A 24191-nucleotide genomic window follows, 5' to 3' on the forward strand; every position below is an offset into this window, starting at 1 on the left:
TTGAGAACTGGATCTTGTAAAAATTATGTGAAAACCATCCTGATCACTCATTATTACAAAACAATATAATAATTCAACTTTTGTAAGACACTTTTAGTGTTAGAAAGGTCATATGCGAGGAGGCGTGGACTATCATGAATACTGATTGCAATTCACACCTGAGGAGACAAAGACCCCTCCCCTGGGCCTATCAATGAGGAATGTGACAGAAAGAGAATGAATGCGAGGAGACTTAATGATCAAAATCAAGTTTTAAGTTAAAATAAATAATCTGACTATACATTTTCTTTACATAAAGACTTTACTTAATTTAAGACCTATACTACCATTTAAAAAGAAGTCTCTTCTGCTCACCAAGGCTGCATTTATTTGATCCAAATTACAGTAAAAACATTGATATTCTGAACTATTTTTACAATTTAAAAGAACTGTTTTCTAATTGAAAATATTGTAAAATGCAATTTGTGATCAAAGCTGAATTTTCAGCATCATTACTGCAGTCTTCAGTGTCACATGATCCTTCAGAAATCATTATAAGATGGTGATTTTCTAATATGGGCATATTTACATCACATTTGACACATTTACACCCGAACACATATTTGCAAGCGCAAGCAACGTTGATGATAATGAGGCAGCATAAACACTAGTTAAAATATAAATCTAAACATTCATACTATTTTTATATCATATTACATATCATATTGATATCATACAGCATACAATTTAAATGCCTGCTTTAGCCGAAACAGCATTTAAAATGTAACTAAAACTTGACTATTAGGAGTCATATTTCAATACTCTGAATCCTAGCTGGCAAGTCTGGAAACAGTCCCACTAGTAACATATGTACATATTTATATAAAATAGCATGTCAACTAATATGCAAGTAAAACTAAATGACTTACTCATCCGAAATTGTATCCTCGGCTTGATCAAGTCTCTCTTCAAAATGTTCATCGGAGTACCGCTCTTCTTCTGAGGAAAATGTTAACTTTTCGTCACTATCCAGGAGTTTCCTCGCCTGTGTATCGTGCATCTTCCAAATGCACAGAAAAGTGAATGAACTCATGTTTTTTTAAGGCAGAGTCGGGGGCGTTTACCATTTGTATTGATCGTCTCAATACATTATCGTATGAATAGCACCCTCTGCCCGTGGGTGTGATACCATTAGGGATAATAAGCTGAGCCAGGAGAAACTGTACATCACTTTGTTTCATACAGATTACATTGCAGGAGAATATTGGTTTTAAATTTGAATTGTTTTATTTAAAATTAGACATTTTAATCTTTCTTTAGACATATGTTTCATGTTTGTGTGATAAGTATTCGCAGAGTTTCAGTTCATTTTTGTGACATGTTTCAGAAATATGCTCGTTTACACAGAGACTGCTGAAAGCACACCCTTTTTATTTTTTTATTTACAAAAGCACAAGGTTTTGTTGTTATTGTGAGTGTACACAAATAAAAGTAGACCCTTTATAGTCTCTAATGAATTCTTACACTTATCTGTATGCCCCAAAATGACGGAGAAATGTTTGTTGTTTCCACTGTAATGACGAAAAGATCCAGAAGGACGCACCGGCACGTCTGTCGACCCCAGAGGGTTAAAGATGGCTTTTATAGAGATCAGCAACACAAGCAGTTAAAATTTAAATGATAATTTTATAGAACAACAAAATAGCTATAATTCAGAATCCACTTGGCTCAATTAACTGAACATGTCAGGAGCATGTCAACTAGCTTTTAGAGATTTTAACAGAAATGTCTTACCATATCAAAATACAAACACAAACACGATTCAATATAATGACTTCACTGCCTCACCTCATATTTAAAAATAAATATCTATGGAAAAAAAATAAACATTTTCCCTATTCATTATGACATCAAAGTTGATTCATGCAGCGAGTGCTTGATTTCCCTGATATGAAGATTTGTCATCAAATTGTAGCTATTTGTGCTATGTTGAGGTACGAAAGAGCAGTGTCTTAGTAACTTTGGTTCTCTGTGTAGTCCCTAATGAGGAGTCAATATCCTGGCTGTTTCGTGTTGCTGGAGATCTAGACATGGGTCTTTCTGTGCACCCAACAAACAGGGCAAATAAGCTAGTTGCCTCCTGTGAAGAGCACCAGGGCAGCGCACACAGCTTGGACTTTCATGTCCGGCATTATTAGCAGTTACAAAACCAAAATCTTTCATCAAATCTGCCAAACAGCACAGCAGGGGAGTCTCATTTAGAAATGGATTAAAATCAAACCTCTGCAGGACAAAAGTGTGCATTACTGTCTCTAATATCGTTCACGCTCTCTCCTAACCAAACTCTTGGTTTTCACTGCTGCTTTGTTTTTTTTTTGTTTTTTTTATGATGATCAACAGATGCAATGCTGTGCTCATGCATATTCTATGGCCTGCAGAAGTATGACATATTATTCAAATGAAGTCATTATGTGTAATGGTCTGAGGTAATATTTCAGTATATATTTGAATAGATCATTACATCAAACGTGATCAGAACATAGACTGAGTAAACGGTCTGACTGGCTTATCTGTAAAGATGCCAGAGCTAGTACTGTATGTTTATTTTTATGTAAAAGAGTGAAAACGCTCTGCTTTAAACACTTTCATTTTACCATAAAATACACACAACTAGATATTTTTCAATGAATGCCAGACAGTTTCACATGGATAAACCACATACATAAAAAGCATGTAAGCATTGCATGCAAGCGTAACTGCTGCAGCAGGCTCAATTGTTTTCACACTGACAGCATTTCTGCTGTATAACTTAACTACAGCGTTATAGAGAAAAAGTTCAGAAAGAGTTCTACGTTGCTACATTGAGTATTTTCTTTAAAGCTGCACTATGTATATTTTTGACTACAGTTAACAAAAGATCACCATCATTGTTAGTAAATAAAAAAAAATCCATATTCAAACCCTATCAAACACCCCAATTCACAACTGTCAGCCTATAATAATTATTTTTATTTACAGTTTTGGATTTTGGGATTTGACAAAATCACAGGGTCACGTCATTCGTTCTTTTGTTGTCCATAATTTTAGAAGAAAAAAGAAGGAACAGCTGTATTGCATATGTTTTGGATGGGGAAGCTATGGCGGTAGAGTTAGTCACTTTTCAGGACAGCAAGACATCAGTATCCAGATAGGTGTTTATCTAACTCAACTGCTTGGCAATGATGTTTACTTGCTATAAAAATGTGATATGCTTTCTGGTGGGTTGCTGAAGCTTATATAATTAGCCAAGCTTTAATGAATCGAACATTACTCATGCGTTTACCAATTGCAATATTTTTTTGATTAACAAAATGTACAAAACAAAAGTAAATAAAAACAAGCATAAAACAATAGGTCACTCTAAATAATATCTTATACTTTGTTTATCTTTCATGTATGTTAGGAATTCAGTGTTTATCAGTGTTAACGGTTACATTGTAGCGTATTTAGGGTTTTCAATGAAAGTTCGCTAACTTGTTAGTTTAGCGGTGTTGTGCTATGCTAATTGCTCAGCTGTGTTATGCTATTAGCTTAGCTGTACTGTGTTTACAATATGGTGTCGGCAGGTTGCGCATGCATGGTAAATTGCCCCGGAAGAGTCTCTTTAGGACTTGCCGTGAACTTTCGTCATCATAGCAACAAACACCAGTGATTTACGATCTGGGTCCACACTAATAAATACACTGTTTCTTCGATGCATATGAACGTCAGCGCAATCCACAATGCACAAATAAACAGTAATCAGTTAAAGTGCCCAGATTCTCACACCAATATATGTAGTGAATTTGGTATGATAAATGTTCACTGCACGGGTTAAAGTGTCGTGTACATTACCATTATTTGTAAGGGAAAAAGTATGTGTGAGTATGTTTTATTTCTACATTACTATAGCTTGATTATTTGTCTGAATAAAATTATCCACAATTAAATCGTAATACAATGTCTTGTTGTATCAGCTCACAAATTCTACTGTAGGGAATTAGCTTTAATAAGAGAATTATGATTCATTCTCTTATTGTAGTAATATTATTCTCATGGCTTATTGACAATAATATTACACATATAGGTATAGCTTTGAAGCAAAATCTTTTAGAAACAGGGATGAGATTATTTATCAAAATATACCAGTCAAAATATATTTAAAATAGATACGTGAATAACTAATAACTCGTTATAATTAATTATGAACATTTGGATTGGTTAATAGAATTAACTTGATGTAGCTGAATTAATATTCCCATCACTTTATCGGTTCATCCAGCGAACACTCAGTATTGATCATCTTTCAATTCTCAGAAAGGATATTTTTCATGGCCACACAAAAATAACTCTTTCTTAGCATGGACCTGTGATCAACGTTGAATCGTTACATTGACGTTGATTTACAAGCAGACCACAATCAACTTGTAAGAATGTACACAAAAGCTTTATTTAACTAAAATATGAACACATAACTAATCTAAACAAAAACATACACACAAAACACTCATACATGGGAAAGGGACGAATGAAAATAAAATTAAATCAGAATAGGGAAAATGCAGTTATGAAAAGAGCCATTCTCCTTCTGTCACTCACTCGACATTGTGTCACCTTCTTGGGAGCCTCGCGTACCTCTAAACTTGAGAAAAGGCCAATGAGAAATTGGCAGACAAAATTTGCATGTCCCGCCACGGACATACGGGTATAAAGGGAAGCGGGCGTGCGTCTCTCAGTAAGAGGTTTTTTCTTCGGAGCCGAGCGGTTGTGCAACAGCAAGCTGATTTCACCACTGTTCCATTCACCTCTACTGGGAAGAAGCACTGCGGTTTGATCCTACGGCGCGTTTCCAGCTGGCGTTCACTCTCTCTGCATGCTGTGCCGTCCACGCCCCTGGGTTCTTCAGTACTTTCACTGCCTCAAAGAGTGTTTTCCTCTCCTAAAAGAGTTTTATTCTCCAAAAGAGTTTGAGTTTCACTCATAAAAGAGCAATACACAGATATGCGTTGAACATCCTTTTCAGGATGCATCTTTTTCAAGATGCCCTTCCACCTCTGGGTAGTTCCTGGATGCAGTCGATATCTCTCCAAGACCGACAGCCACAGATGCTGCCTCGTGTGCCTGGGCAGCGATCACACTGAGGCGGTGTTTGTGGATGGTTCATGCACTCACTGCGAGAACATGACCATGGCAGTGTTGCGGTCGCGGCTCTCCTTCCTGAAGGTGAATGCCACTTCAGCCACCCCACACGTCGCTCCTTCCCACGGGATTGAGGACAACCCGGCTGGCGATGAAAGCGATTTGGGGATGACGATGGGCTCTGTTTCGCCAGGTAAATCCCCATGAACCACCCGCCCCCAACATGCTCGCTTGCTTCCTTCAGAGCTCAGGATGAGCCCCAGGAATCCCTTGAGCCCCTGGAATTGGATGATGACATCGCCGCTGCATCTGAGAGCATCCATCCACTGTGCTGCCGCCTTCCTCGAGTCGATGGTGTTCAAGTTGCAACCAATTTCTTTTGCGTTGAATGAAGAAATTCTGATGAACTGTGGTGTTCATTGACTCTATGACAGAAGTTACCAATGGCTTGAGGTGTTGAGGCCTGCCAGCCTGCGACCTCTAGGATTAATTTGATAGGAATCATCATGCCAATAATTCTACATTATCTGGTGGTTCGGTAATAAGGCATGCATAAAACAGTATACAGTACAAAAGACACTACACAAGACAGTAATGACCACATACACAATGTCCTGGGGATATACATATTAATTTATAGAACAGAGTGTCTATAAATTAATGAAGAAAGGTTTGTTGTTCTGGGTTTTGTGTCCATTTCCTATGGGGGAAAGGAGTGAATCATGCTTTCTGCATTCTTTGCTGATAACGATCAGTGGGGGTTCAGACATAAATGGAGCCTGCATGGGCCTCTGCTTGCTACAGTCTTGAGACATCTATTGGCTTATTCATTAAATTATGAATAAAAGTGTGTCAGATGCCAGATGCTACACATACATTTATCATACTAATTGCACTAATATGTTGTCCGGTGAAGGTACCGTAACATGTTTACTAATATTAATGAGTTATGAGTATTTTATAACATTTCGAAATACCCAAAGTGTGTGTGTGCTGCTGTTTTCTTTTACCCCAATCACAACAACGCACAAGTTGTTGTCACTTTACATTGCCCATTTAGCAAATAGTGTGTTTAAATGGAATGGACAATTAAAAATGTAATCTAGAAGCCACTATAGGTACAAGGCAGTACACCATGAATGTATACTCATCTCAAGTTGTTTATATAGTACCGATTTCATTGCACAGGAATGCCCATGTGAATGAGTTTACTGTGTAACCATGTATAATAACTTTACTTCCAAAGGAAAGTTTAAAGAAACGGTTTATTATTGTAATTGTTTAACTGCATGTTTCTGCCAGTTTTTTAAATGTTTAATAAAGTATATTTCATCCACATCATTACTGAATCCTCTTATTGTGTATAGACCTACTATAGTACTATTACAGTTCACTTGCTTTGTCCACTGAGGCCAAGTGTCTTCAGTTGAACTCATTTCAGCCATATCAGGAGTTTCACCTCTTAAATTGGTATGTGTAGTACAAACATTCATTTTAGTGGATCAATAATCATAATCAAATATGTAAGAGTGTTATTTTCTCCCTTAAAGCAGGTAATATATAGATTATTATTGTTTAAACAAATAACATAATATCAACATCAAAAATAAGTGTTTTCACTTGAACTTGTATCAGCCAAATCACATGTTTCACCTCTTAAACTGATATGTGTAGTACAATATAAACATTCATGTGTAGTGGATGAATAATCATATTCAAATATGTAGGAGTGTGGTTTATCTTCCTCAAAGCAAGTATCATGTAGGTTATAAACGTCCTGGCCATGATATGCCAAAGTGATGGCGTCAATGACCCATTGGGCGATCCACTTTTTAGAGACAGCGCTCCATTTCCACTGTCCTCCAAAACAGACAAAGAGCTGCTCAGAGCGTTTAAACCGCTTTGTGCGATCCAAATAGATGCGTAAAGCACACACCGGACACAGGAACGACAAGGCTGGGTCTGCCTGCTCCTTGGGCAGCATTTGCAGGTTCACCACCTGATTCCTAAACAGGGTCGTGGGAGCACATTCGGGGTCTCAGGACCACGTGAAACCGAATTCACATATTCTGGACCGAACTCCAGGCTCGTGTCACTGACCGAGAACGCCTGCAGATCCCCTACCCTCTTGATGGACGTGAGCGCAGTTAGGAGGGCGGTCTTCAGAGAGACCGCCTTTAGCTTAACTGACTCCAAGGGCTCAAACGGGGCTCCCCATAGGACCACGAAGAGATCCCATGTGGGAATGAGGTGTTGCTTTCGAGGGCCAGCTGGAGGGACAGGCTGTATCACCACATGCAGGCCAGCGGCATTCTTGCCCTTCACTGAGGTTAAGCGGATGCCGTTGAACCCGGGCAGATGCCTGGCGAACTGAATCGCATAACCGAGACGGACAGTCCTTGTCGGCCACCGTGACTGGTTGGAGAGCACAAACCATGCCCTCAAGTTCCGGGCGAGGTGGACCAAAAGGACAATAGCGTCGGACGTACCGGCAGGTGGGGCCTCGCTGCAGGGCGGAGCCTAGGGCGCAACGTTGAGCTTGAACCCCGAACTCACGGGCGTGCTGAGTCTGGGGACATCGAAGCCTTCCTCGGGTTCTTGGTGGTGGGCCGTGAGCCTTTCTTGGGTACAATGAAGTAGGGGCTGTAAAACCCCTTCTTCATCTCTGTGAGGGGACAGGTTGTTGGACAATCGTGTTGGACGTACCGGCAGGTGGAGCCTCACGGCGGGGCGGAGCCTGTGCCACGTTGAGGGGGCTTAAACCCAGAACTCGCTTATCCACCTGGGGAATCGCCGAGTTCCCCTGGCAGCCCCACCATCAAGGGTAGTGAGAGCGGAGGAGCTCAGAGTCCGGGTCCGGGCAGTAAAACTTGCCCGCCACGACTTTGTGAGCTCCTCATGCACCTCCGGGAAGAAATGGTCTGGGGCGGGTGCGGCCGTGAGCTGCGCTCTGGATCCAGGAACCAATCATCAAGCTGCAAGGGTTCAAGGTGGGGCAGAGGGTTCCACTCCAGCCAGACGCTGGCAGCCGCCCAGGCAAGCATGGCCGTCAGCTCCGTATCGGCCAGTGACTGGGGGACCGCACCAAAAATGTGGGAGACCAATCGAGTTCTCGACATCAGACTGAACCAGCCCACTCTCCGATGCTGCTATTGAGAGCTCATCCGCTTCGAGAGCCCCGAATGAGACCATGATCTTGCACTGAGATGAGGCAGAGGCCTTCCCAGAACTCGACGGGGCAAACAAGCGTGTTGGGGAATGGTAGGTCTGTGGGGGGGTGCCCAGAGGAGTGGCTCCCATTGGAGTCCCCAAATCGCCCCAGTGCTAAACGACACGGCCTCAAACCCATAGGTAGAAGGACCAGCTCAGGGAGCCGCTGGAATGGCCCCTCTGAGGAAAGAAAGCCATGACTGTAACATTGCCATGGTCATGTTCTTTCAGTGAGGACATGAACAGTCCACGAATGCCATCTCCACGTGGGCAGCGCCCAAGCACGTGAGACAGCGAATCGGAGAGGTAATGACCACAACCAGGAAATAGGCATAAACTGAAAGGCATCTTTAAAAAGAAGCTCCGTCAGCTGCCAGACTTTTAACGGGCACTAAGATGAGAGAGCACATTACTCCGGTTTTAATTAAATTACATTGGTTACCCATACGATACAGAATCCAATACAAAGCTTTGTTGTATGTTTTTAAGTCTCTGCATGGCCTAGCACCTGAGTATGTTACTGATTTAATCAGCCGCTGTCAATCAAGTAGATCTCTGCGCTCTAACGATCAATTGCTTCTCATGGTTCCGCGATCATGTTTAAGATGTAAAGGTGATCGGGCATTCTCTGTTGCAGCTCCTAGGCTCTGGAATGACCTTCCTCTGTCTGTAAAAACTTGTCCTTCATTGGGTGCTTTTCAGAGTGCGCTTAAAACTTACTTGTTCACTTTAGCTTTTGACAATGCTTTGTAAGTTTTTTTGTCATATGTTTGCATTGTTTTTATGTTTTTGTTTTTACTTTTATATCTTCTGTACAGCACTTTGGTTCCACTTGTGGTTTTGAAAGTGCTCTATAAATAAAGTTGAGTTGAGTTGAGTTTTAGAAGGAAATATACTCTTTTATTAGGAATAATATGTTCTTTTAGCTACTCCGGCTTCCTCCCACCATCCTAAAGACATGCAGGCTAGGTTAATTGGTGTCTCCAAAAAATTGCCCTAGGTGTGGATGTGGAGGTGAGTGTGAGTGTATGTCTGTCTATGTGTGGCCCTGCGATGGACTGGCGACCTGTCCAGGGTGTCCCCCGCCTTTCGCCCAATGTTAGCTGGGATAGGCTCCAGCCCCCCGCGACCCTGTACACAGGATAAGCGGTTGACGATGGATGGATGGATGGATATTCTTTTAGCTGCTGAAGCACCATATACCAGGGGTGTTCTCTGCACTCCACCGGTTCACAAGAGGGAGAAACCTCTGTAATGTGGTGTAAATCCAACAGCTTGTAGAGAGGTGAATGGATCGGCAGAGGAATTTAGATCGCTCTACACAATCAGTCAGCTCCAAAGAAAAAAATCTGAATGAGTGGTTGCAAACCAGCTCCTTTTATACCCGTATGTCTGGGGCAGTGGCATGCAAATTCCACTCACCAATTCCCATTGCCCTTTGCTCAAAGATCAGAGGGGTTTGGGGCTCTCAAGAATGACCCCTAGTGTCACTACATCGACACAACGTCGAGTGAGTGACAGATAGGGAACAATTGGTTTATAGCACATTTTAGAGTTCAGCATAATCAGAATAAATTACACCCGGTAAAAGCGCTGTGTATTTCCACGCACTTTCTGCATTGAGAATTATGCAGATCAGCTGATATGATCGATAGAAAATGTACACAAACGTCACTTTTAAATAAAATTCAGGTGGGCGGAAAGAGCACAATGTTTATTGCACCAGGCAAATGGCACATAAAATGTGCCTAATTTACATAAAAAGGACGAGAGTTTTCACAGAAAGGAATGACAATTACTTAATTTAAATTCTTGAGAAACAGTGCTATTTAAGCACTGATTGCACTTTCTTAAAATAGACTGAGGGTGGTTTGTCAATAAGACACAGGTTTTTTGTGCTGAATTCACCACTTACTCTTTTGGCAGCTGCTGTCACACAACGCTACATATGGGCAATGTGAACGCTGTAACCAGGGGTGTCAAACTCAGTTCCCGGAGGGCCACAGTCCAGCAGAGTTTAGCTCCAACCCTAATAAAACACACCTGAAGCAGATAATCAAGGTCTTCAGGGGTGTATGAAGATTACAAAGTGGCATTTTGCATCAGGGTTGGAACTAAACTCTGCAGGCCTGCGGCCTGTCAAACTGAGTTTGACACCCCTGCTGTAACCTGTTAATATGGGTGCATAAATAAATATGTGTCACTTGTATGTATGGTGTGAAACAGGTCTTGTATTTAATTTACTTAAATTTGGAGCTTGTTCAGCTGATTTGCAAGTCTTTTTTGTCATTTGCAATGTTATTTTAAAGATATTTTTTTGTATGCAAGCACAACCAAGGCAGAAACTCCAGCCGTCCTCATGATCAAGCATTCTGATGTTCTCATGGGATACCCAAAAGCATTTTCAACTAACAAATTAAACATTTTCATTTTTCACTGTGCACTGAGCCTTAGCATCTCCTGCAGTGTTGAAGAGTCAAGGCAAAGACCAGAGGGAGGCTCCTCTCCAACAAATTAATCCCTCAGAAAAACAGAGCGGATTGTGGCCTGTACAATCATGCACATGCACGTGTGCTCCTCGGTTGCCCACCAAAAACTCCTCTTTGTGCTGACTGTGACTGTTGCCATGGAGACGTTGCTTACCTCAGCGCTTCCCGAAGTGCCCCACGCTCACTCAAAGTCGTGTGCTTGATGTCATCGAAGTTGTTCTCCAAATTCACACAAGTCTGGAGGATTTAAGCACACAGAGACAATGTTGGAACAGCGTAGTAATTGTACTTTCAACAAAGCCATTTAGGTGACTAGTGGAACATGATAAAAATGCCAAGTAAGTTTCCTGCTACTGATAAATTCATGTCATAATTTACTCACCATGTTTCAAAATCAAATGACTTTCTTTCTACCTTGAAAAACAAAAGGTGATGCATTTCTTATTTTATTCACCATAAAATGAAAGTAAATGGTGACTGAGATCTCATTTTGTGTCCATAGAAGAAAGAAAGTCATACGTATTTGGAACAACACAGGGCTGAGTAAATACAGTATTGACAATATTTAAATTTTTTGGGTGAACTCTCCCGTAAACCTTTAACAGCGCCCTTTACCCATGACAATATTCAGAATATACCATGGCCTCATTTGCCTTAATCCTTTTATACAACTGTTAAATCAAAATATAAAAGGACTCAATTTTCATAATTTTTTCCATTAGAAGATATAGTCCCTAACATTATACAGTAATATAATGTTATTCTACAGCAGGGGTACTCAATAGGCAGTCTGGTCCAGATCCAGACCAAAGGACAATTAAATCCAGACCGAGCTCTTAATCTTTGTGCTAGTTATCTGACACCTGGATAATTGATTGAGTAAACATACATATATGTACACAGACGTATTTATGCAGGCAGAGCCAGAATAAAGGCCCAAACTTACTCTACGCAAGTAGAGCAAGCACCTTGCTGCACAAGCTCGATTTGCTATGAAATGTGTCATCGTTAAATTCATAACTGCACTGCTTTCTCAGCATTTCCGCAAGGGGTGCAAGAGTGGATTTTCATCTTTCAATCAACAACTGTCATGGTGGACTTGGACAGCAGTTTGAGTTTAATCTTTTCAGAAAATAATCCGACTTTTTGTCCCCAGTCCATTCAAATTAAATTTGTTTTTTCACCATGTCTCTCCCCACTCATCTATTGACACATCTACCACAGCCAGGCTGCAATCGAAAATGTAGGCAGCCGACATGCTGCCTAATCAGTTAATGGTTTAACTGACAGCTATTTTGAATGAATGTAACTCTTAAGGAACTCTGAACCGTTGAAAAGCGCCTAATTTTAAACTTGCCTCCGTATATAGCCTCCAAAGGCAGTTTCATGGTCACTCCTAAAAAATCTATTGCCCTCTTGTGGTCTGAAGTTTGTAACTAATACGTGCAACGGGACCACGCATTGGCCATGCTCTGGCCAAGTGCTTGCGTCTGCGTTTGCGTACTTGCGTGAAGTATGTTTCGGCCTAAAAGCGTGCTCAGTGCTCGAGTGAAAAATTTCCAGTGCTACAAGATTTATTCCCTGCCATTGAACGCGCTCAGTTTATTCCAACTCCGTATGCATTGCATCTCTCCCCGCTATAGACATGAGGCGCAGCATAAAGCCTAATTTACTATACACATAAGACACCATTATAGATGATAATCTTTTGCTTAAAAACACTGCAGACATAAAAAATGAAGCAAAGTGAAACTATCTTCATCTGTCTGATATGTGATTCAGACATTTCAGCTAAGCCAGGTTTGTGTCAGGACAAGTTAACCTTTAGACTATCCATTTTTTCAGTTTAGTTTTTGCTTTATTAATCAGCATGTACAAGCCTTTCATAATAAAAAAACATATTTTTGTTCTGATTTTGTGAAAATCAAACAGCTATTTAATGCTTCACTGTTATATAACTTGTTTGTTTGTTGTTAGTATATTCACACTTTAAGAAAAATATAAAAATGGTTCATTCAGACTTTTTATACATTTTCTCCCCTGAACACCCAGTATTATTTTATCTGTCAAAAGGACTCCTATGCCCCATGTATAGGTATAGATTCTGAATGTAAAAACATTTCAACACAAAAACTGGATTGCTGTCATTTAGCTTCAAAATTAACTGTTGATCTTATCTTTTAAAAATCATATCCAAGTGTCCTTGACTGATTAAGTCTTTATTAAATATTTTAATCTTTTGGAAGAAAAAAAAATCTCAGTCCCCATAACTTTAGCCATCTCTGGGCCCCATATGTCCTCATCCCTGTACAGTTTTGAAGAGACAATTGTTTTTTTCCTTCTTATTTATTTTTTATTTTTTTAAATGACAAAGCACTATTGCTGCCAATGTGTTTATAAATAGTTTATAAAAACTATTAAAAATATACATAATTTCCAAGCCATATAACTACTAACACTATGTACTCTAGATATTATTATCCAGACCTTTGCTGGGAAGGAAGTGTAGAGACCGGACCTCTTGGAACTTTAATGGAGTACAACCGTTCTACATTATGTGTGCTGCGCAGTGATATAAACATAAGCAAAATTAACAGTATTTGGCATCATATCTGCTGAGGGCTGGCGATAAACAGAAATATATAATTTTTCATATCATTCAATATCAATATTTATCAAGATATATATTCACTTTTTTGTATTTATTTTCAAGTTTTTTCAGAAGAAAAAAAATCTTAAACATTCAAAATGCATTGGGGGCCCAGAAACAGCCAAAGCAGTGGTGTCTAAGGGATCTTATAGCAAAATATTAAAACATTTTATAGAGTGCAGTTGGACATGAATGTTAAAAGATCATCTGTTCGTTTTGAAGCATAATGACAGCATTATTATTTTTATATTTCACTACATTCAGATACCCCAATATGGTGGCACAGAAGCCCTTGTGACTGAGGAAGAAAGACTAGGCTACAAAGTACAAACTAGTGATTTTATTGGCTTTCCTTGTCATCCATGCCAGAAATGATGATATCTGATTAATTCACAAAATTGGAACAGAAATCTATTTGATTAATAATAAAGGCTCCTAACATGCTGATAAATAAAGCTAAATATAGAAGGAAAAAACGTTATGGTCTAAAGGTGCTCTGGAACCACGTTAACTGCAAAAGCGGGACAGGGCATAAATGAAGCATGTTCGGTGCTAGAGAAATATATTCAAGAATACAGAAAAAATACAGAACAAAATTATCATCAAAATCATGGATTTTTCTTTTAGAGCGATAAATACAGAAATCGTTTTATCACCCAGCCCTATAGCTGTTACTGTACAGTGTACTTTAGTATAACTTGAACACTGCATCACCATCCATTTAACAGCCCTTAAATCTACAGAGATGTCTATAACATCATATAAATGATTTTTGAGTAACAATATGCTAATTCTGTAGGCTGTAGATTTTAAATATAACTACACATGAGGATTATGGCATTGAGAAGACCTAATATATTGTTCAGAGATTATCCTGCTTTTAAAGATTTATGAGTTTCTACTTTAAAACGGAAGGATTAATTGGTGCCATTTAACACAGCAACATGTCATGGTTGACATTATCAGAAAGGAATTAAAGAGGATTCCCCCAACCACTCCCCATTTAAAGAGGCAAAGTTCAAGCTGGTTAAGCGGTTTTCTTTATTCCGTAAGGTAATACAGTTTTGCAGAAGCCATTGTGAAAACTGACTTAAGCTACTTAATGAAATTCAAAGGGATGAGCAGCTAGGAAATTCCACCGCACATAGAGAGTTGAAGCGCTAAGAGAATAAAATCACAACATGATTGAGCTTCAGGCTAACTCAATTTCCACACACTGAGTTAATTTATGGCATGTGACAGTTACTACATTTTATTATTACACAGATGGGTGTTGAATAAGAAACTAATCCACACAGCCATCTGATATTCTTCTATAGCTCTTTTATGAACCTCCAATGGACTCTTTAGCTGGCAACCTTGTGTTGCAGAAATCTCTTCCAAGGTACAGGTATAGATAAGATAAATCCTGAGAAATAATCTGTAAACAAAGCAAATGCTTTCAGTTTCACTGAATAATTATATGACACATTTACTATTTTTTAAACATCTAATTTTGACTTGATTGCCCATTTGTACATAAATTATGTCATTTGATTATATAAACATATGTGTGATAAAGAGGCATTTGTCAACAACGTTTCTTAAAAGTTAGCATGCAGCACACAATGTGTAATTTAATATTTTCATTTCAAATGCAAAAATACTTGACCTCGGTCAACCCTGTGTCACCGAAGACTAATCTCAGAGCTTCTGTGTGGTATTAAAACTCATCTGTGTGGTAAAATGAAACATAATTACATTTCCAATTACACTGAGGCATTGTTGGGACTGGGATAACCACTGACATTTTCACTTGAAATTATGTGTAGCATTTTTCCCATGCAAAGGATTAGTCTAATCCAACATCTTGTGGGCTTTATTATTATTAATTAGACAAAATGCTTAGTCCTGGGAATTGGTAGTATAATTTAAGCAGCTAATTAATATGCAAGCCCTGGAAACAAGATTTGGTATTTCATCAACACAGTCACCACATGGTGAAAAAGAGCATTTAAAATGAACATTTAAATATGCTCATGAGCCTTGACTCAAAGGAATCACATAATATGATAATAATTGAGGGGAAATTTTGAATATTTAATCCACTTGGGGAATTGGGGGTGGGGGGGTGGTGGTAATGGCTTATGATGCATTTTTATTATGTCTCCTTCAAGCTTTTGCTGCAGTACTCTGATGAGTGCTAAAGAATAACTCACTGACAAATTGTAAGCAAAAGGGCAAAAGGAGTCAACATTTGAATCTCTACAATAATTGGACAGACTAGACAGCTGGAACTAATTATAGAATTATCTTCTGCCCTATTATTGCTCATCGTAGTAATATGATCACAGTGATCAGCAGTATAATCACTGAATCTCCACACCATTAACTGTCATCTCAAAGTTCTCTTTATTATCTGTAAACTGGAAGTTTGCTCTCAAAAGTCAAAAATATGTTTTTAATATGACTGAAATCAACCTTACTGCATTAGGTTACAACGACAACCAATTTATAAGTGTTAGATCAAGTACAAAAAAACTCCTTGCATGTTACCACTTTCTATAGTGCATAAGGACTTCACTACATTTAGAAACATTGCAACTTGTATTTTGTCTTGTTTTCTAGATAAAAAAAATATCTAAACATCCTTAAAACAAGATACATTTACATGTGAAGCAAAATTCCATTACATATTAAGCCTTGCCTTCAGAGAAATCTAACCAAATATAGTGAGGATTTAGGCCCAAAACAAGAAAAAAGGCTGTTTGCCAATGATTGACTTGTTTTTACTTGAAATTAAGATAATTGTTTCTACCTCTAAGTTTTGCAGCCTAACCAATCTTAATGTCTTGCACAGATCGTCATTATTTTTCTTTTAACTCTAATTTTCACTATGCTGAGGCAGAAGTATTCTACATTTTATCTGTAACACAAGGTGACAATCAGCAATGGTAAAAAATCCACAAACAAGGAAAGATGTATACATGCAAATGCGGTGTGTCGTGACAAGTGTTTTTCTTCACATTGGCTGTTTCTTTAATATTTAATGTAAGGCTCAAAGCAGTGCATGTGGTGGTTTTGAAATGTGAGAGTTATTTCAGGCAGCCAGTGAGAAAATCTTGTCTTTGTTGTTTTTACAGTACAAGAGGCTGAAGACTCACATTGCAGCTCTTCTCTGGGTTTCTCTTCCAGTGCTTCTTCTCCTTCTTCTTTGAGACAGTGGAATGGAGATCCACGTGAGTCTTCACCCTCGGGTTCAATGAAAGGATACTCTGAAGCACAATTATATGTATCAAGATCATTAGATGATCAAATTATCAATCAATGCAAGAACATTATGGAATGATGCATGACTTTTATTCAATGAAGAAAATACAAATGAAGTAAATTAAAGCAATAAGCCAAGCCAAGCCAGGTGGGGCATTATAGTAATTTTACCAAAGTTAGGAGGTGTTCTTAGGCATGGTACAGAGCACAACATGAACAATTAAAAATAAACCTTAGTTTAGCTTAACTTCTGTAGTTTTTTTAATTGCTTTTATAAAGGTAAACATGCATTAGATGGACATCTTTAACCATTTTCCTATGTGTTTTAGATGGTGTGTCATGTTAAAAAGAACTTAAACTTTTAAAAATGTATCTCAAGACACCTGCCTTCTGATCTGTACATTGCGTTGTATCTTTTTTTAGTACAAGAACGTTTTGGTCTGAATGACATTACATTATTTATGTGTAATACAGTAAAAATGTGAATTGATGTTCATATGTCTGTTTGCATTTCAGTGATTGCTAAGTGTTGTGCAACAATGAACAAGGAGAAAATAGTTTGACATTATTTTGATAATGTGATGAGTGACTTAGAAAGTAACTTAAAAGTAAAGTAATTAGTAATGTGATTACTTTTTCAATTAATTAATCAGTAAGTAATGTGATTATAAGTTTAGAGAAGTAGTTAGTAATTTGTAGTGGATTACTTTTTTGGTAATTTATCAAACCTTGACCATAATTATTTTTTTAACCCCTTTTCTTACATTTTTTTAAATGTAACAAAAATATCAAACCACTGTTTTGGGAAACAGATATCAGAAAAAGATGTTTAATTTGTAGTCCAAAAACCCAGAAGAGAATTCGCATTGGGTTCCCTTTGGATAATCCTATAGGTTTTTATTATGAGGTTTTTGAACTTATGAGAAAAATGAGGTCTGTTGTTAACATTACTTGATGGAACGTAGACGTTTTGGTCTATTACACACATTCATACCTCAAATGAGAATTTTGAAGCCATATTGAATTACATACATTTTCTATTTTTTTAAATGCACAGTGGCTTTATAATTCACGTTTGAGGTATGAAATTGTGTAATTTCAGTTATAGAACAAAACGTCCACATATCATAAAGTAATGTTTATCACAGAGCTTATTTTACACAGAAGTTAAAAAACCCATTATAAAAACCCATAGGAAAATCCCAAGGGAACCCATGGCAAATTAGACTTCCGGGTTCGCCTACAAATTGGCATCACGGCTGAACAGCTCTAATGAATTGAATAAAATTACAACACGTGGCAACCCTTCCTCAACCTGATAAAACCTGAAAAACACCCTCGTCTAAAGTTCAACCTTTCACGTCAAACCTACCTTCATTATAGTTGACTCTTGCCTGAAAGTAAGCAAGTTTGGTTTTATTGTGTTAAAAAAAAAAAATATGAATCTAATTTAAAACACTTTTCTGAACTACATGCTTTAAACCAACAAGCAAAACTGCTATACAATACCAGCATTTGTGTGATTGTGTAAGCTTGACTCAAAACCTTAGTTACTGACAACCAGCCGTTGTGACAACGTCCCCTTGTGACAACCAGACCTGGTATCCCCTACAAAGCAAAGATATTCATGCAGTTGTGTTCCACAAACATGAAAGTGATTTAAAAGATTGATACAAACTACAGAGTGCGCTCGACACCAGGTCCTTCAAAGCAGTCTGTGACAATATCGATTAGAGCTCCCATGCAGTGGGCCAATAAAGAGAAGCCCGACTGAATGTGTAAAGTGTGAAATGAAAGCAAAGATGGGGACCATCATCTTCTGATTCAGGAGCAACCTTCATTTCAAATGTGCACGGCACCTTTAAGCCTGGCAGTCAATCACCCAGCACACAGGAGATGCATAAGGCAGGAACCAGTGGTTCTTTTAATGGTAAACACAATTAACAGGCAGTTTACTGAGGGAGAAGAGAGCAAGGGAGGGAGAAGCAACCATTATCATCACACTAATACCAATTTCATGCTCTTCGTAGTGTAAAAGAATACCATGTCCACAGTCATTGCACTTTGCTGAAACACTATCTGACAAAGGCCAGAACAGGGGGCCTGGAGCAAATTGAAATAAACCACTTTGGCATTTTCCCCCATTAGCCACATCTGTGGCGACTGTTGGAAAAACCTTCACCCACAAATACAACATTGACAGAAATTCCTGACATGACACATGAACCCTGCAGTGTTATCCGAATGAATGTTTGTCTAATTAATACAGTTTATAATAAGTCATGACCCATTTTCTAAACAAATTTCGATGGCATGTTCAGAATTAGAATGAACTTTGTTGCCAAGTATGCTTACACGTACAAGGAATTTGTCTTGGTGACAGAAGCTTCCATTACGCAAAAAATACAACAAGTCAGATATAATAATAATAAAAAAATAGAATAAAATAAAGTGAATAGAAAATATAAGTATATACAGAAATACACAATAAGACTAATATATATATATATATTACATTACACACACACACACACACACACACACACACACACACACACACACACACACACACACCTATTGACAATCTGTGTGAAGATGGGTGCCAGCTGGTCAGCACAGGATTTTAGACAAGTGTGTGAAACACCATCTGGGTCCTACGCTTTCCTTGTCTTTTGTTTCCGGAAGATGCGGCGCACCTCGTATTTACAGATCTTAAGTGCAGGTTGGTAATTTTTTCAATAACGGTGATATGATTTTTAAACACATTTCCGATATTTCGATAGGCTACATTACAGCATTTGTCACTGATAAACATTCAGGGCGCAGCCATCAATTCATTGTATTCAGGCGGAGCAGAAATAGCAGAACACAATTGGCTACGTGCGTGACATGGCAATTTTTTAAAAGGGACACAAATAATAGAGCCAAAATTGTATGTCTATAGGATGTGTACACAGAAGATTTATTTCATCACACGGTCATATTATAATTATAAAATTATCTTGCGTCTTGTCACTGCCAGCCTACTTGCTGGAGTTCCTCAATTAACGGAGCAATTCGAACTCCACTGGACTTGTGTGTGTAGGTGAAGTGGGAAAGCAGGCAGTGGACCAAACCACTGTGGTGCAAGGGAGGGGGGACTCAAAATATAGAATATTAAAGTGCTCAGAGTTGCTGCAGTAAACAGAAAAAAAAAAAAAAAAAAAAACAACAAAAACTTCAGCAACAACAAAAACTTGCTGGGGCATTAAAAACCACACTGTGTATTGTAAAAAATATGCTATATACTTAAAATAACGAAGTAGTAAAACAATACAAACGGGCCAAAAAATACGTTTTAAGTTCAGAAACATTTTGAGTCCCCACTCCTTTGCACCACAGTGGTTTGGTCCACTGCCTGCTTTCCCCCTTTATGTCACCTACACACACAAGTCCAGTGGAGTTCGAATTGCTCCGTTAATTGTGGAACTCCAGCAAGTAGGCTAGCAGTGACAAGGCTATTTTATTCACTTTAAGCATCAGATGAAGTGATTATTTTCTCTTAAATACAGATGATGCTGAGTCATTAATAAATTAGCCATGACAAAATAATTATGATAACCTATGTATTACAAGAGTCCGTAACGTTAGCGATTATAACGCTACCTAGCTTGTTTGTGAACTGCTATTAGCCTAAAATTGTTTTGGCTTTTGCTCAATATGATGTTACGTGGCAGATCAGTGGGATGGCTGCAGTTGAAGTAAGAGACTCCTCTGTCCCCGATGAAACCTAAAATATTATGGAGGACGCAAGATAATTATATTTTGTTGGTGGTATAGTGCACAGAGCTGGCAAGGAGGATTCTTACATTAATGTTTTACTATTTTTATATCTGTGGAGACATCCTGATGCCTTAAACCCTTCCTCACAAGAAAAATAAAAAATGTGCGTGGTCTGTGGCCTTTAGTTTTCTCGGATTTGGCTATTTTTAGCACAACTTTGACTAGCTGGAATTTATATTAGGTTTCCAACCCTATATACTGTAGTACTCTGTAGGAAACCTTATTTGTTTTCAGTAATTTCAGAGGCTAACAGATATGACTAGGGACAAAAATTGGGTTTGAACAGATATTATTCCCTAGCTGGTACCCTGCTGATAACCGTGTCAGTTGTTTATTTGCTATTATAGGCTCAGTCTGAGAAGCATGAGTAATAATGAGACAGTGAAGTTTGACCAGCTACAGATGAACAGATTTGAAAAATCAATGAATGGCAACCTCAAAGTGACGCACAGTCCAGACAGCACCACAAAGAAAAACAAACAAGTAATAATATTAAAAAAGAACCCTTAATCAAGACCAGTACATCAACACAGGAACAAAATGCCAAGTATGTTTAGAGTGATTTAATGATTTCTGAATGGAGGCCGTTTCTTTTAAGCATTATAAAAAATTGTGCACCTTTTCAAATTACATCAATATTATGTAAGGGGAAACACATCCATAAGAAGAAGAGATCTTTATAAGTAGAGATCAATATCTTCTCTAAAGCTCCCCTGTTAATGTTAAACAAACTCAAGCTAGAAATTATAGTCCATTTCATGTCAGATGGGCTTTCAATGAAATAAAGATGGTAATGAAAGTGTGTGCCCACCTTTATCACCAAACATAGGGTTGCTCTGCAAAGTTTATTTATTCTTCTCTATAGGTAACAAGGTAATAGGTGAGGTATGTCTCGGTTACTGTCATAACCTCCATTCCATGATGGAGGGAACGAGACGTTGTGTCGATGTAGGTTATACTAAGGGTCTCTCTTGAGAGCCCCTGTTACCTCTATCTTTGAGAAAAGGCCAATGGTAATTGGCGAATAGAATTTGCATGCCCCTTCCCCATACATACGGGTAATAAAAGGAGGGAAGTGTGCATCTGTTCAGACAGGTTTTGAGCTGAGGAGCCGAGAGTAGGGTCCCGGCCATTTCAGCGGCTTAGTACAGTGTTGTGGCAAGAGGGACACAACGTCTCGTTCCCTCCATCTGGGAACGGAGGTTACGATAGAGGACCAAGACATTCCCCTTCTGTCACTCACTCGACACTGTGGCGATATGGTGACACTAGGGGTCCCCATCTAAAAATGCCACAACACTGAACTGTGTTACGTGGACTGCTGATGCAGGTGCAAGCAAGCTGCTGCGTGCGAAAATAGCTGGTGCATCAGACTGCACGTAACCTTCACCAATGCCCCAAAAGACGTCATATAGTTCGCCACATCCCTAAGGGAGGGAAGCAACGTAACTAGCATGGGTGCAGGATTTGCCAGCCGTGGCCTTTTCTTTCGTTATCTCTCCATAGAGTGTTAGATGCAGCTGGGGCCATCTAACACTATAACACGCATCGGGGAATGCGTTCTTTTCCAATCCTATTCTTTCAGGTGGAAAAGACTCCGAGGAGACCACATCCTGCCAAGCAGGGGAGGTTATCATGTGGTAAATGTTTCACATGGGCTTACCAGCAACATATGGAGGTGGCACGGTGGTAGGTCCTGCCTCGGCGGGGAGGAGCTCTACAAACACAGCGACCAGGGGGCAGAGGGGGCTCTGCCTAAGGGAGACGTTGTTCCACTAACAGGGGGACCGTACCGTGGAAAATACATTGCAGGAGATATTGGAATACCTTTGGAGCATCTGTTCCAGTACAGGCAAGTCGGTGCCTGCGGTGGGGTCTGGCTGTGAACTTCCTCCAGGGGGAAAGACACCCAGGGTCTGTGACTTGTGGACTTGATTGGGGGAGTAGAGTGCACCTGGGTCTGGTAGGCCAATGCAATGGTGTCCACGATCCAGTGGGCAAACCTCTATTTGGAGACAGTCCGCTGTCCACAAAGCAGACAAAAGAGCTGCTCTGAGTGTCTAAGCTCTGCGTGTGATCCAAATAGGTGCGCAAAGCAAGCACCGAACACAACAATACTAAGGCTGGGTCTGCCTCATTCTGGGGAAGTGCTTGCAAGTTCACTACCTGATCCTAAAAGGGGACTTAGCCCAGTCGGGGTCTCAGGATGATGTGAGAGTCTGACGGACTGAACTCCAGACAAGTGTCTCTGACAGAGAATGCTTGCAGGTTGCCAACCCTCTTGAGTGAAGTGAGCGCGATCAGAAGGGCCGTCTTCAAGGAGAGGGCCTTTAGTTCGACTGATTGTAGTGGCTCAAACAGGGCTCCCAGAAGGCCCGAGAGAACAATGGAGAGATCCCATTAGGGGAACAGGCATGGCCTAGGAGGATTCAGCCTCCGGGCGTCTCTTAGCAACCTGATATTCAGGTCGTGCTTCCCAAACAACTTACCGTCCACTGCATGGTGGTGAGACGCTATGGCGGCTACATACACCTTCAAGGTGGAGGGGGACAGCCGCCCCTCCAGACTCTCCTGCAGGAATTAGAGCACTGACCGGACTGCGCACCTCTGTGGGTCTTCAGATCGGGAAGAACACCAATTTCCAAATAAGTGCCACTTTAGGGCATAAAGCTGCCTGGTAGAGGAAGCTCTGGCTTGAGAGATCGTGTCTACGATGATTAGTGGTAGGAGGTTTAGATCTTCCACATCCCATCCAAGGGCCAGACATGGAGGTTCCAGAGGTCTGGGCATGGATGCCAGAGGGTGCCCAGTCCCTGAGAAAGAAGGTCCTTCCTCAGGGGAATTTGCCAGGAAGGTGCTGTCTCGAGGAGCGTGAGATCAGAGAACCAATTCTGAGTGGGTCAGTAGTGGGCCACGATAATGACTTGTTCCTCATCCTCCTTGACCTTGCACGGTACTTGTGCAAGTAAGCTCACTGGGGTAAATGCATACTTGTGCAGCTCCTGGGGCTCGCGCATCTGTGCCGAGTGGAGCTTCTGTCAGAGTGTAACAGAGCAGGCAGTATGTGGAATCTTGGGAGGCAAACAGATCTAACTGTGCTGGGTCAAACCGAGCCCAAATCAGCTGGATCACCTGAGGGTGGAGACTCAAATCTCCGCTGAGCATTACCTGTTGTGACAGCGTGTCTGCTGTGGTGCTTAGGTTGTCTGGAATATGAGTGGCATTCACCGACCTCAGCCACTGCTGACTCCAAAGGAGGAGATGGCGGGCGAGTTGTGACATGCGACGAGACCGAAGGCCGCCCTGGCAATTTATATACGCTACGGTTGCTGTGTTGTCTGAGCGAATCAACATGTGCTTGCTGCGGATCAATGGCAGAAGTCTGCACAGGGCAAGAAATACAGCCAGCAACTCTAGGCAGTTGATGTGCCAACCCAGCCTGGGCCCCATCCAGGAGCCAGCCCGTGCGTGCCTGTTGCACATGGCGCCCCAACCCAACTGGGAGTAACTACAACATGTCTGAACACCTGCTGTGGGGGGACTCCAGCCCGTAGAAGATCTGTCCCAGGGCTGAATAAGTGATGGCAGGAAGGAGTGAGGGTCACACGGTGTGTGCCGTTGCGCCATCTCAGCAC

The 24191-nt window shown here is 40.1% G+C and overlaps 1 protein-coding gene across 2 annotated transcripts in view; it reads right to left on the minus strand.

Annotated features, from left to right (window-relative positions):
- LOC127649170 (dihydropyrimidine dehydrogenase [NADP(+)]) overlaps positions 1-24191 on the minus strand; it is a 293316-nt gene that overhangs the window by 247351 nt on the left and 21774 nt on the right. For both annotated transcript variants that reach the window (XM_052134143.1, XM_052134142.1), the window contains exons 2-3: positions 16629-16739; positions 10990-11072 (exon numbers count right to left, since the gene is read on the minus strand). In XM_052134143.1, the coding sequence (XP_051990103.1) occupies positions 10990-11072; positions 16629-16739 (194 nt within the window). The remainder of the gene's footprint in view (positions 1-10989; positions 11073-16628; positions 16740-24191) is intronic.

The sequence above is a fragment of the Xyrauchen texanus genome, chromosome 9 (genome assembly GCF_025860055.1).
Source record: "Xyrauchen texanus isolate HMW12.3.18 chromosome 9, RBS_HiC_50CHRs, whole genome shotgun sequence".
In the NCBI taxonomy this organism is placed as follows: Eukaryota; Metazoa; Chordata; class Actinopteri; order Cypriniformes; family Catostomidae; genus Xyrauchen; species Xyrauchen texanus.